General features: G+C 27.6%; 1 protein-coding gene across 1 annotated transcript; it reads left to right on the top strand.

Annotated features, from left to right (window-relative positions):
- The first annotated feature begins 2,288 nt into the window (after positions 1–2,288).
- Positions 2,289–14,032, top strand: LOC112686482 (ubiquitin-conjugating enzyme E2-17 kDa-like). Its single transcript, XM_025558759.1, has 2 exons — positions 2,289–2,362; positions 13,545–14,032. The coding sequence occupies exon 2, from the start codon at positions 13,577–13,579 to the stop codon at positions 14,030–14,032; it is 456 nt and encodes a 151-aa protein (XP_025414544.1). The 5' UTR covers positions 2,289–2,362; positions 13,545–13,576.
- The last annotated feature ends 1,476 nt before the right edge of the window (positions 14,033–15,508 follow it).

The raw sequence follows: 15,508 nt of genomic DNA, 5'->3' as shown, positions 1-15,508 counted from the left end.
TAACTTTTCCCACCTCTACCCGGTTTTCCGAGGTAGGTGGGTAATATCGGAAACGGTGTTGTCGTTGCCCGGGTTGTGGCTGGGTAGAAAGCGGGCGCGGCTCAGCGATAGTGGTGTACTTATTGTACCCGCACTACAGCGGGACCGCGTCAAGTTTAACTCTTCGACTTCTGATTCGAATTTTTTTTATGTTTTCTTTAGTGTCATTACAGCTACATGGATTTAAAGATGACAAAATTGTTGTGATTTAAAAAACCCTCACCCGTCATCAACTAGATTTCGTCGGCCAATCAAGTTTACATACAAAAAAGAAACTATAGAAAATACGAAACAAGAAGTAGGGGATATTGAAGACCAATTAAACAATGTTATAATCACTGATATAATACTTGAAGACAGAAATATTTAAATAGAGCATAATTTATTATTTAGTATGATTGATGGAAAGGTAAAATAAAATAATTGTAGATTTTTAATATTAAAAATACTTTGTTATCGTCTTCACTTAAGGTGTGCAATTCATTAACAAACACATTCAGCCAATTTTGCTACATATGTGGCTGTACACCCAATCAGTTAAATGACATAGATGAAATATGCAATATAGGGAAAAATTTAAATCCAATCAACTACAAATTCGGATTATCAACTCTACGCTTGTCTTAGATTCTTTGAGTGCTTATTACATGTGTCATATCGTTTGCTATTCAAGTAATGGCAAGCAAGTTATTTTCATTGAATATTTTATTTTGAGTTTTAAATTTTATAAAATAATAAATAAATAATATTCATTCATTTTTTTTCTTTTTTGTAGATACGATTACTCGAAAACAAAGAAATTTATGCAATGCGTAAAATTAAAATTCAAAAAGGATTTCATTCTGAAATAAGTATATCAGTAGATGTGGTGTTACAAGGTAATTAATATTAAAATAAAATTTTATATAACATAAAAATCGTTGTTTTATATTATTAAGGGCATGGTACCACCAATGACGGTAACACAAGTCGTAGATGTTTCAAAGATGCCGAAAAGTCTTTTGAAATAACTGGAGTGGACCTAAATCTAATAAAACAATTTAATAATATTTTAAAAGAAATAGCAAGTGGACATAATATTAATGAAGTTGCATTTGAAAAATATGGAATTGAAACTGCTAAATATTTTGATGCACTTTATCCGTAGTTCTACATGCCTTCAAGCGTCCATAAAATATTGATATATAGAGCTCAAGCCATACGTCACGCAATACTGCCAATAGGTAATTATATACATTTATTGGATGCTAATTAATTTAATTGTTTTAATACATAATATAAACTTTTTTCCAGACCAATTATCAGAATAAGCTCAAGAGGGTAGGAATAAAGACTACAAATATTACAACGAACACTGCACTAGGAAGAATTCACGGCTAAATACAAATGAGGACCTTAAGTATCATCTTCTTGTGTCTTCTGACCCCTATATATCAAGTTTTAAAAGTTTATCGAAAAATGGCATACAAGAATTTTCAAATGAACTGAAATCATTATTATTGTTTTCGATTTAATAAAAAGAATATTCAATGAAAATATATAATTTGATTTTAAGTATTAATATATAAATTATATTTTCCTTCAAATAACTCTATAGGCTTTTAAAACATAGATTTATGTATAATTAAAAATTGTGAAATTCAAAAATGTGCTCCCTCTCCACTAACCCCTAAATTAAGGGGAAAATTACAAAACTGATGCAGAATTTGGGTTTAGCAGCTTTTAAAGCATATAATTTTAGAATTTACAGGATGCATTAAGTACAAATTTATGAGTTATTAATTTATGGAAGCTAAATTACATTTCAGTCCACTGTGCGGCGGCGCGATTACGGCGGCAACGGTGTGTTTATTTCGGTAAAGATACGTTCGATATGCCACGGCTTACGCGGCGGGCCAGTGGGTCGCGATGTATTCGGGGACGTAATCAAACTTACTAATATTACTACGTATGCCATGACCGGTTTTTCGCGCTCGCGTGCTGCATCGACCATCGCCGACTGCGAGTAGTGGGGATGGTTTAAACGTCATGTGCTTGCGAATCACGAAAACACTTAACAGCGCGTTCTCTCGGCCGTTGTGTATGTTTCGCCTTACGTGTAGCGTCCTCATATAGATCGACTGTCGTGTGATAAGCACAAAAGAATTGCGTTTCAGACCAAGATAATGGACATACCATTTCTCATTTCTTCGTGTCATCACCAAGTAGAGCTCTAGGCAACATTAGTAATAATAGTAATAACAATAATAAAAACAGTGAACTGTTCAATTCGTTAAATTTGTTTTTTGTCGTCTTCTACTACGTTATTTTGCCTCAAAATTTGGTAAGTTATGTTACTTGTATTAGATGGCATGTGTTACGCTGTGCCCTAACTGAAACTGTGCGTTGTGTGTAGTGATGGGAACAATCGAGAGAAAATACTCGAAATACTCGATTTTTCTCGATTATTTTGGAAATCATCGAGTGATTTTCTCGGTATCGAAATCAGTTGAAATAATCGAGTGAAAAATGCTCGATTACTCCTACACTCATTTAGTTCCTAGTGATTCTCTCGGTAACAAAATTCGATATCAGTTGAAGTGATCGAGTGAAAAGTGCTGGTTAGGTTAGATAAGGTCTAAGATAAGATAACATTTAACTAGTAGGTAGTCTGTACTCGATTACTTTTTTTTCGTACCCTTCGCTCATCATACCCGAAATATTTATAATCGAATTATGATAAAAATAAAAATGATAAATTGTAAAACATATTTGTCTTTTTTTCTGTATCTTCGTTTCCTTTCGAAACATTCAAAACACGTTTATGAGCGAATAAAATGGTATTAATTTATTATTGTCATACCAGCAAGAATAATTAGACTTGCATATTCCAACTCCCAACACTCAGTTTTGATCATTTAAAATTATAATACATAACATATTTTAAAGTTAAAAATTTGATTATTTTATCGTTGAATCCAACAATTCAAATTCTTAATCACTGCTTGTAAAGATGCATTCATTAAATTAAATATTACAAATGTAGTAATTTAAAATTGACAAATTTTAATGCTATGATATTGTGATATTATATTTGATTTTAGTTTTTATCCATTTTTAGTCATAATTTGAATCGTTCTGTTGCACATCTTATCTGAATACGAGTATTCCAAAATCAAATAGTTTACATCTACAGAATAAATTAAATATTAAGAAAAATGGTGATGCTGCAGAGGTTTTCCGAATTTGTATATTTAATTTCATCGTGTAGAACATATAAATACTCAATAAACCATCGAAATAATTCGTATTTATAATCTTTTATTTTAAAACGATTTTCACTTCTTTTCTTACGTTGTTCTAAATGAGATTTTCACACACTCGTTGCCGGACACTTGCATATACAGCAATACTATATACTTATATATACTAATCTATGATATACAGCCTACCTAGTTTTTATTTTTATTACGTTTGATATTCCTAGTAATGTACAATATAATATATATCATTTTTACTGTATATCGCATTAGTCATTATACCAATAGCTGTAAATATTAATAAAAATTATTTTAAAATGTATATCTTTACTTATTAATTTAAAATATTATAAAAAGTGGTCTGCATTTTACCCTTTTTCTGTGCAGGTTTCGATCTTGAAATTGATTTTTAATTTATACTATAAAGTTTATAGTATTATTATAGTTTCAATTTCTTGTTTTATTTAAAAATAATGCGACCAAATAAACAACGATCTATAGTGTGGGAACATTAAAAAAAATGCTTATAAAACTGTATTATGCCAATTATGTAAAAAGGATTTTAAGTATTATGAAAATACAACCAATCGAAAAGTTAAACCAAAAATAAAAAAATATATTCCATGGTTCGGGTTTTGAAAAATAGTTCTATATTATAAATTAGGGTTACCATACATCGCGGTAAACCGGGGTGGTCGCCGTTTTTGGACTTCGCGTCCCGGTGTCCCGAAAAATGTTTTCAGGACGTCCATATGTTCCGGCTTAGACGTTTAGAGGAAATGTAGTATTGTTTAATTTTTAATTTCAACCGTTTTATCTCAAAATATATTTTTAATCGTAATCGATTAATAATATATAATAATTTACACATATAATATATAATATATTTTATTTTACAATTTTTTTTTAAATATTATATTGCCGGCCATTAATGGTCCTCTTCAGTGACGTATACATAACTTTTGTATGAGGGGGATCATTTGCAAACAAATCATTATTTTTATTTTTTTTTTTTACGTTTTTAACACCCTCACACCCTCACATTAGGATTATTATTTTATAACATTTAAAAAAAGGCCTAGGAGTATCTGACCTCCACATCCCTCCTCTTTTATACGTCATTGGGCCTCTCAATATATTAAAAGTTATATAATAAGTAGGACACGGATGTTGTTGCATTTGCAACTTTTTTTTCTACCTTTCTAATTTATTGCTAAGTAAGTTTTAAATACGTTTCATGTAAGTACGAATTCAAATCTAAAAGTTTTAAGTGCAATTTTTTGGAATTTTTGGAATTTTTTCAATTTTAGTGTAATTTTGTTGAATTTACTCATTTATAGCACAATTTTAGCTATAGTCGAAACTCGACAATCGTATAGATAAGATTATACTTTAATATCTCTAGCTATAAAATTAAATTAGTAGTATAGTATGTAGCAATAATGGTATCTTATCTTAAGTTCGATAATATCAAGTCGGTTGGTATTCAATACAACACAAAAATAATTTGTGAAATATGACTGTTTGAGTTAGAGAGTTATAATCCGTTCTTCAGTCACACCATGAATCTTGAGTTATCATGTTTTGTTATTGTTCTGTAAATATGCCGAAAATTAAGCCAACAATTTCCACTGTTTTAAAAAAATACGTATTAGAATTTGGTGAGAATGTGTTTTCATGTGATGGATCCGTACTTTTCTGTAAATTGTGTGAAACAAAAGTAAATGCTGAACGGAGGTATACAGTTACACAACATATTGAAACTGCAAAGCATCAACGGGCGGTTAATCGATAAAATACCTCCAAAACGTCTATATCGCAACTTCAGGTAACTACATTTATAAAAAAATCGTCATTTTCTAAAGACTTGTGTAAGGCCATGTTATCCGCAAATATTCCGTTGCATAAAATCAATAACCCAGAATTTCGTTTATTTTTGGAAACATATACGAATAGAAACATTTCGAATGAATCTACGTTACGCAAAAATTACGTAAATTAAATGTACTCCGATATTTTAAATAAAATAAGAAACAATATAAAGGGTAATCAAATTTTGGTCTCAATTGATGAGACCAGAGATGTTAATGGAACATATGTGGCTAACGTTGTGATTGGAACACTTCAAACCGACCAACCAGGAAAAGTGTATTTGTTAAATATAGAAATTCTCGATAAAGTAAATTATTCGATAAATCAATGTTTATTCTTTGGCCCGACGGCATCCGTCATGATAACGTTTTTCTGTTTATTAGTGACGCAGCTTCATATATGATAAAATCAGAGACTATAATTAAAGCACTGTATTCAAAAATGATTCATGTCACCTGCTTGGCCCATGGTATATATCGGGTTGCAGAAGACATACGAGGAAAATTTCCAGAAATAGATAAACTCATTGCTAAAATCAAACAAATATTTTTAAAAGCACCAAACTGAACTATTCTTTTTAAAAATAAAGTACCAGGCACACCATTACCTCCACAACCTATTATCACACGCTGGGGCACATGGCTCGAGGCTGCATAATACTATTGTAAATATTTTAATGAGGTAAAAAGTGTCGTACAAGAACTTGATACTGATGAAGCTATTTCAATAAAAGTTTCACAAAATATTTTTACTCAGATTTCCATTTCAGCCAATTTAGTATTTATTCACTCGAACTATGGATTTTTACGGAAGCAATTTTAAAATTAAAAGATCAAGGACTTCCGATAGTTGAAGCTATTGAAATAATTAAAAATGTTCAAAATAAATTAGACAATATATTTTGTGAAATCGGAATTTCAGTCCATGAAAAATTCAAGAAACATATTGAAAAGAATAAGGGATTTGAAACCGTTATTAAAATAAATGATATACTCACTGGACAAGGAAAATTTTTTGATGGTTTACCTGAAGACTTGACAGTAAACGATTTACCTTTTTTTAAATACGCTCCGCTTACATCAACCGACGTAGAACGAAGTTTTCCGAGGTATAAGAACTTATTGGCTCCAAATAGAAGACCGTTCAAATTCGAAAATTTAAAACAAACAATTATAATCCAATGCAATGAAGTTTAAAATTTAAAATATTTAACATATTTAGTATACTCATGGATTATTAATTATTATTATAAAATGTAAAACTTATTTTTTTTTTTTGGTAGAATTAAAATAAAACATCTATAAATTATTACGAAATGTTGTTATTTTTTAGTGCAATTCTGCAAATAAATTTTACTAGTTTATTACTACTACAACACCCGTGCCCTAATAATAAGTATATTACTCAATATTGTGTTTCTGTTCTCCCGGTTTTGCTTTATAAATTTATGGCAACCCTATTTTAAATTGTAGTTTTAGAAAAATTAAGACTACATCGAAAATTGTATTTAGTGGGTTTTAAATTTTTATATTATTTAATAAATATATAAATAAATAATAGTATTTAAAAGAAAAATTCTTATAAAAAATTTACTATTTAATTGAAAAACTCAAAATCACTATTTTCGATAATGGTTTCAATAGCTTTTATACGAGACTATTATTCAAAGCCTAGGACAAATATTAGTAAATATTCAAAAATTATCTAGACCATTTATTTTTAATTTTATACCAACCTAAGATCATCTAAAAAGAAGGCATCCTATTTAACTCCATAATGTATCTATGAATAAGGAAGACCTAGGTCCTAGACACTGAATTAGAAAATGCTGACACTTAAACGAACCTTTCTACGAAACCTTCTACCTCATCGTCCTCATCAGTTTCTTTTTCTCAAACTTTAGAAGAGCACTGCATTCCTCCAGTTAAGCTTCAACGACAACGACAACGACAACTCAGATTATATAGCTCTATCCAATAAAACCAACTTAATGACGGTGAAAATAAATCTATCGACAAAGCTTTAATAAAAATTATTATTGCTGACTACCAGTCTTTATTAATTGTAGAAAACATTAGTTTTATAGAGTATACCAAGATAATACAGCCATTTTATTTCCCTTCCAAGTAGGAAATTACTTAAGACTAAATTATTACCCGATCAGCAGGGACGAATCCAGAGTTGGGGAACTGTGGGTCAAGCCATTTCAAGAGGCCGTTTATTATGAATGAAACTGAAGTAGAAATTAATACCTTGTAAAAAAAAAAAAAAACACAATATGCTCATAAAAGTATATAAGTATATTTATATAACATTTTAGAATTAGTGATACCATCGATAATAACTTGTTTATGATTAATAAATATAATCTAATTTTATCAGCGTAACAAATTTACGGAATAAAATATGATTTACTTAACATTCTACAAAAACGATATAATTTAAAATATAAATTATGAATTGAAAAATTTTAAATTTTGAATATAACTGGCATTCATTTTTCAAGTAACTTCGATGGGCCAACTGTCCAAGAGTTCAAATCAAGGTCTAAAAAGAGAAAAAAATTTCCAAGAGGCCAATTTTGTCAACAAATATTAACTGTGGGTCAGCTGAGATCCGCCCCTGCCGATGAGTATAATACTATAGTCACCTAAACTAAAAATTATGCTTAAATCGATTGATCACGTGTCAATAACAACTGATAAATTTTTATACATTCGTATATTTGAATTTGAATTTTTGTATTGATAATAAAATAAAATTTCTTATTTCCTAAGTACAAAAAAGACCAGAACTTTGGGATAAAAGGAAAACTAAATACAAAGATCGCGTAGGGACAGACAGACAGTGGGATTCTGTACCCAAAGAACTAGAAATATCAAGTAATTTAAATTTAAATTACAATATATTCTGAATACTAGCTAAAGCAATAGAACATAATATTATAGAATAATTAAGCTGTAATTTTACATAGTCAAATATCAATAGTAAAATATTTACAATTTATTATTAGAAAAAAAATACTTAAATTATTTCTTACATTTTCTATTGCTCTGGATGTTTTTTTATTTCTCACGCTCACTATTAAATCACCGGATAAATTTTTTATTTGGAATGATATATCTGAGTGTATATTATAATTTTCTGTGTTTTTTCTATGTTGATAATTACATTGTGCAGCATACATATTGCTTTTACAACGCGGTCAGCATTTTCCACTTTTGTCTCTATTAACTTCTGCAAAATTCTAAATTTTGCTGCTACTATACCGAAAGCACATTCTACTATCATGAGTGCTCTGGAAAGTCTATAGTTGAAATAACTTTTATTTTCATCGTTCAATAACTTCCTTGGATATGATCGCATTATGTATGTTCGCAAAGGAAATGCTTCATCAGTAATGAAATTATATGGATCAGTTACATTAGAATTTGGTAGTTTTTTACGATAAGGTAGTTTCAAAGTTTTATTTTCAAGACGTTTTAAAATATTCGAATTTGATAGTATACTTCCATCGCTATCTTTTCCATAAGATCCGTCATCAATTATGATAAACTTATAACTTGCGTCTGCCATAGCCATTAAAACAATAGAAAAAACTGTTTATAATTGAAAAACATAGTACCGGAGTTTTTTGGACATTTTATCCGAGTATGTTTACCATCAATACTACCAATACAAATTGAAAAATTTAAATTTTCATAGAACACTTGTGCAATATTTTCAAAATCAACAATAGTTGGTGTGGACATATGTATTTCTTTTATAATCTTCCAAATTGCTTTACAAACTTCAATAACAATTGAAGAAACTGCTGTTTTTAAAATTCTGTATATTAAAGCAATTTGCATAAAAACTAAACTAGTAGCAAGATATCTGTGTTAAAAAAAAAAAAAAACAATATTAAATGTACCTATACAACATACATTTTTTTATTTATTTATATTTTATTATTATAATTACATTTACATATCCCAGACTTTATTGTAATCAATATTTATTTTTTTTACATATTATAATTTATTAACTATTGCATTATAATAATATAGGTATAATATATGTAACTTTTTTATTTTTATTTTTAATTTTAAAAATTCAAAAATTCAAAATATTCAATTTGCTAATTTGGTTTTTAGAAAATTTAAAAGTCGAGTGGTTCATTTTTATGATTTTTTAAAATTTAAAATTTTTCTAAAGCTCTTTAACATCAAAAATAATAAACTTTTTAAAAAATATTTAGATTATAAAAAATAGGTACTGTTGCGTACCAACCGATTGATCGAACTTTAGTGACTTACTCTGTCTGTTCAAGGCTTGAACGTAGGTATAATGTTGTAAATAATTAATGCCAATTGTGGTAAAGTGATTTATTAAACTGTTAAAAATTATTCTAAGTACAATTAATTAATTTGGCTGTTAAAATTTCTAAGTCTTAATATTAAACTGAATATTAAACTGTAATGAAAATATTCTAAGTCCAGATTTTTAATTTAAACTCTTCTAAAATATTCTAAGTTCTGATATTTAATTTAGCTGTTGAGATTCTAAGTCCAGACCATGACATACACTAGCGTAAAGGTGCTCAGTGTCGCATAGCAAGAACTCGTTTGATTAGCCCTTGTTTCCAAGTCCCTTATATATCCGATAAACGCAAGTGTGTGTATGTGTGTGTATGAAAAACGATAATAAGAGTAGTTAATCTTCTGATTGACGCAAATGTGTGTGTATAATGTGATAATGTGTATAGTTTAATCTATCTCACAAATGTGATTATTTGAATAATGTTTCCTTATTAGATGACATTTCTGTGAAAATGTAGATGTGGTTATTTTAACAATCAATAATCATTTATTTATTACCTTGCTTGAACTTTGTGTGGTGTGGTGTATGATATTTGATAGATGTGGTTTTTAATATTTATAAGAGTTCATTTATTATATGTATCGTTGCACACTCATGCATACCTATATGCAATGCAGGGTGATTATGATATTATTGTTATCTAAGTACGTGGCACGCGACCATGCCTAATAAAAAATACTCTACTTAAATATTTTTAAAAAAAAATTTGTACTCTTAGAATTTATTTTATTTTAATTTAAAATTTTTTTACAACTTTGTTAACTTTACTAAATAGAACTAATGAGATTTCTTGAATTCGCTTAAATTCAATAATATAAAATAGTAATTTATAGTTTTCGATATTAAATATTAAAAACTGTTGAAACTAATTGTAATATAAAAAAAAAAGTTATTAAATACCTATTAAACATATTTAGATTTAATTATTATTATTATTAAATTTAATTGAATAATTTTAATTACAATAATTGGTTTATATATTTTATACAATATTTAAATGTAATTTCCACAGAAGACGACACTAAAAAAAATGGAGAAGTCTTTGCGATAAATTTTTAAAAGAAATAAAAAAAATTCCTATTAGTCGTTCTGGTAATAGTCATGAATATGCTGCGCTATATAAAGGTAAATGGGGCTATTTCAACGCTATGCTGTTTTTGATGGACATTGCCGTTCCAAGAATAAGCGATGGAAATGTTTCAGATGTTAACGTAGACGTAGATGAAGAGAGCGTGGAACCAGATGAAATCGATGACATTGATCATACGTCTACATCAAGTTACAACATTTCATCACCTCCATCAACTTCATTTACGACACAAACAAAAAATAAGAGAACAAAAAAACAAGACACCAGTCGTAATTTCGAACAAAAATTGATGGATCTCGAAACAAGGAAACTAGCTATATTAATCGAACCAACTGCAGCTCCAGATGATGAAGATACCTATAAATTTTTTTAAATCAATTCTTCCCTATTTTAAAAATTTGAGCTCCATTTAGAAATTATGTATTAGGAACGGCATACAAAATATTTTGGATACGTGAAAGGTGAAAGTTTACCTCCACTTAGGCTCAGCAAATTCTAATGAACAAAATTATGTTATTTCATCAGTTTCTACGGTACATCCAACATACAGTTCCATGCCATTATTTTCACCAAATTTCCAGTATTCAGACGACACACATTCCAATATTTAAAATTAAAATGTTTCTAATCATTATTATTTAGTCTAGTTATATTTTATAATTTATTATTTTAAAAGTTAAAATGAGTTGTTTTACTTAATCACTTTAATGTTAATATTATAATATACTAATATACAATACATAAATCTTATTATTTTATTAAATTATAACATTATACATTTTATTATGATATATTATGATACGTTATTGTTAATATATAAAAACTATTAATTTTAATTTGTTATTGGTTAAAATAATATGCTTACTTTAAAGTAATTAGTAGTCTCTCTTTTACAGAAATTGGTACTTTAAAGTTAGTTGTTATATGATAACATTCATATTCAATGTCCTCTTTTAAATAGTCAAAAGTAATTGTAGTAATTCGTGTATAAGAATGGAATAAATTATTATCAGCACGTAACTGTGTATACAAATGATGAAACTCACCAAATTCAAACCTATCTTTATATATTAAGTGTACCGGATGCATATTAGCATTCTGGGGTCGGTCTCGGCACCGGTTATCATTTTAGCTTTCTGATTGGTCGTTGGGTTTGACCGCACTTTTTGAAAACTGTTACCTATAACCTTGTTATCTAGTATTATGTGTTATTTAATATTATCGAATTTCAATGCCTATTTATTATTTATGATACTATTATAAAGTATGAATATAAATAATCTTTAAAAGGGTTTTTACTTTTGAATTTTTTTAGGTAGCTTTTTAAATAAAATATTATAAGTCAAAAAGTATCTTAAAATGTTTAAATTAATGGAATTTGATAATAATTCATTTCATTCTAATATATTTTCCGAACAAGATATTTGTAACTGAATTAGAATTCATGGTAAAAATACTATTACAAGCTGGTGTGTGAAAACATATTAGAATGAAATGAACTATCATTAAATTCCACTAATTTAAACATTTTAAGAAACTTTTCGACTTATAATATTTTTACTTAAAAAGCTACCTACAAAAAGTAAAAAGTAAAAACCCTTTTAAAGATTAATTGTATTCACACATTATTAAAAAAAAAAAAAAAGTTTCATAGCCAAACGTTTGGATAGTAACATTTTACATTGTTCTTTTGTTGACGGCAAATTTTCGACTGTATTGTTATTATATAAGTTCATAACCTTTTTTACGTATGAATTCATTGACGTCAATTTTGCCAACAATACGTTGCATTACGTTTGTTGCGTTGCGGGTGAACTTATAGCCGCAACGCACGGATTCAGTTAGGATAGCGTTAGACATGTACATATTGACATATTATTCTATTAAATAAATGTTCATAAGATTACACCAATTTGAGAAGTATATGGGGGCCGTTGGTGTGTGTATAGGGGATATAGAAAATCGAGACGAGTAAAAGTTTAGGACAAGGGTAGTCGACCCCAAATAGTTGGGAAAGAATAAGATATGATGTTGCATCAATGAATTTATCCTTTACTCAATTTCAATACCTAACTGTCTATGGATCAACAAACCTTCACTTTCACTATTGTAAAAAGAAAATTTACATGTGAAGTAAAAAAAAATTAAATACTAAAATATAAATGCATAATAATTATAAACTATATACAGTATTTTCAATTAAAAATCATCTGTTATCATTTTGGTTTATTTTCTAATAAACATCTATTGACATTTTATCATAATTAAGTAAGAGCATAGTTAATATATTATGTATATTGAAATTATATTTGATGTATAATAAATATAAAATATGTTAAGTTATAATTAAGTAATTATATAAGAATATTTATTTCTTTATCACAACTGTGCTACTTTAAATGTAAAAATAATTGTAAAATACAAATTAGCGTGTTCCTTATATTTCATAAATAATTAAAAAGATTAACAGTAAAAATAAAATAAATATCTAAATTTATATAATTCATCCTCAAATTTAAGTTGTAAAAAACTTAATTATATGATAGATATTAATTTAACTAATTATTTTTTAATAAAAATTTAATGATTAAAATAATAAAAATAATAATTTTCACATCACTGTGTTCTAATTGAAATGTCAATTTAATATAGTTATAGTTTTGGAACTTTTAATTTTTGGAAAATTATGAAAATTCGTATTGTTATGTAATTATTCTCTAAATTAGGATACAAATATTTTTAGGTATATTAATTTATTATTTCAATGATAAATAATATAATTAAAGAACTAATATATTATTTATTTTGAAATAATAACAATGTTTTTTTAAGAATGTATATATTATAAGAATAAAATATATATGATATTTAAATATTGATGTGTAATTATTTTTAAAAAAATTGACTTGATTGTAATTACTTGTTTCTTATTTTATTTTCAGACTTTATTTTAATTTAAAAGTAATCATTCATCATGACAACTCCAGCCAGGCGTAGGATTATGCGAGACTTTAAAAAATTACAAGAAGATCCACCTGCTGGTATCAGTGGTGTACCAACTAATAATAACATTATGATATGGAAAGCAGTGATATTTGGACCGCATGATACTCCGTTTGAGGACGGCGCATTCAAATTGATCATAGAATTTACTGAAGAATATCCGAACAAGCCACCTACGGTTAGATTTATTTCTAAAATGTTTCATCCAAATGTCTACGCAGATGGAGGCATTTGCCTTGATATATTACAGAATCGTTGGAGTCCTATATATGATGTAGCTGCTATTTTGACATCCATTCAATCTCTACTCAGTGACCCCAATCCTAATTCACCAGCTAATTCTATGGCTGCTCAGTTATATAAGGAAAATCGCAGAGAATATGAAAAAAGAGTAAAGTTTTGTGTTGAGCAAAGCTTTATTAATTAAAATAATAATTAGTTTTCTTTAATTTTCAAAGAAAAAAAAAGCGTTAGTTTTTAATGTGAGACTAGTTCTTTTTAACTCAATGATTAATTTTTTTTTCATTCCAGTGTATAAGAAGGTACTTTTCACTAATTTGTTTTCTTGAAAATAATAAATGTATTATATATATTATAATATATATAGCACAAGTTAATTATTAAAATTTTAAATGATGAACTATCTTTTTAAAAATTTTGTACATATTTTCAGGATCCTTTTTAATTTTATGTTATTCACATTTTTTAATTGTATATTTTTCCAGTTACATTTTTAAGTTTAATGATTATTATATAAAATTATGAATTATATAAATTATATTTATATAATATATCTTTTTTATTTTTTGCTGTTTGTCATATTGATTATAAATTAGCTATTCTATTTCAGAATTATTGAATTATTGAAAAACTCTAAAGCATAAAATGTGTAATGTTAGTTCAATTATATCTTAGTAAGAATTTCTGTTATTGTAGTGCAATAATAATGAAATGATTTGTAATCTTAATACTTGCGATAAGTTTGAATATTTAATATTAAAGATGAGATTGAAAAAAAAATGTACTGTTTTGTCATTAATTTTAAATATTATTTGAAAACTTTTTATAAGTATTATGTTATATTTCTGTATTAAATATATTTTTTTTTTTTTATTAAGAAACTTTGTATATGTACAATTTATTTCGACATTTACAGATATAAGTACAATTAGGTATTTACAATAATTTATTTATTTAAACGGATAGACCAGTCTCGAGGATGAAGGATAGAATACGATTAATTATGGTTTCGGAATGGGAATTAAGGATAGATGGAAGAGTTAATTGGATGTTTTGAGATTTTAAAAAGTTAAATAAAATTAAACGATTATGGGATAATGAAGGACAACTGATGATAATGTGGGAAAGATCACAAATTATTTCCTTAGGATGTTTAGTGCAATAAGGAGAATCGTTTAGAGAAAGTTTATAGGAATGGGAAGGGAGTAAATGATGACCAACTCGTAGGCGATTAAATTTTATAATCGACGTTCTCGATAATTTTAGATTATCGAACCAAGTTTTTTTAGTATACTGGGAACAACACTTTTGTATTTAGAGGCAAAATTAGCCGGTAGATTATTCCAATAGGAGGACCAGAGATAGTTAATATGTTGACGCAGAATTGGAAGGAAGTCGGTGGAAGGGATTTTACAAGGGGAAGGCAAAGAGATAGTAGATGTGGACCTAGCCAGATTGTCTGCAATTTCATTTCCAAGGATGCCCGAGTGACCCAGAGAAATTTTATATTAAAGTTATTTTGATTAAGAGAGAAAAGAATACTTTATATGCGGAGGATAAGTGGAGAGAGACGAGAATTGAGAGGATAGCTAATTAACGACTGAATACTGGACATCATCATTGATAGGACGAGGAGAAGGAACAACACATTTTTTAAAGAGTC

Source organism: Sipha flava, unplaced genomic scaffold (genome assembly GCF_003268045.1).
Source record: "Sipha flava isolate LNK unplaced genomic scaffold, YSA_version1 310_pilon_pilon, whole genome shotgun sequence".
Taxonomy (NCBI): Eukaryota; Metazoa; Arthropoda; class Insecta; order Hemiptera; family Aphididae; genus Sipha; species Sipha flava.
The sequence above is the reverse complement of the archived record's forward strand: the minus strand, read 5'-3'. Positions and strand labels throughout refer to the sequence as shown.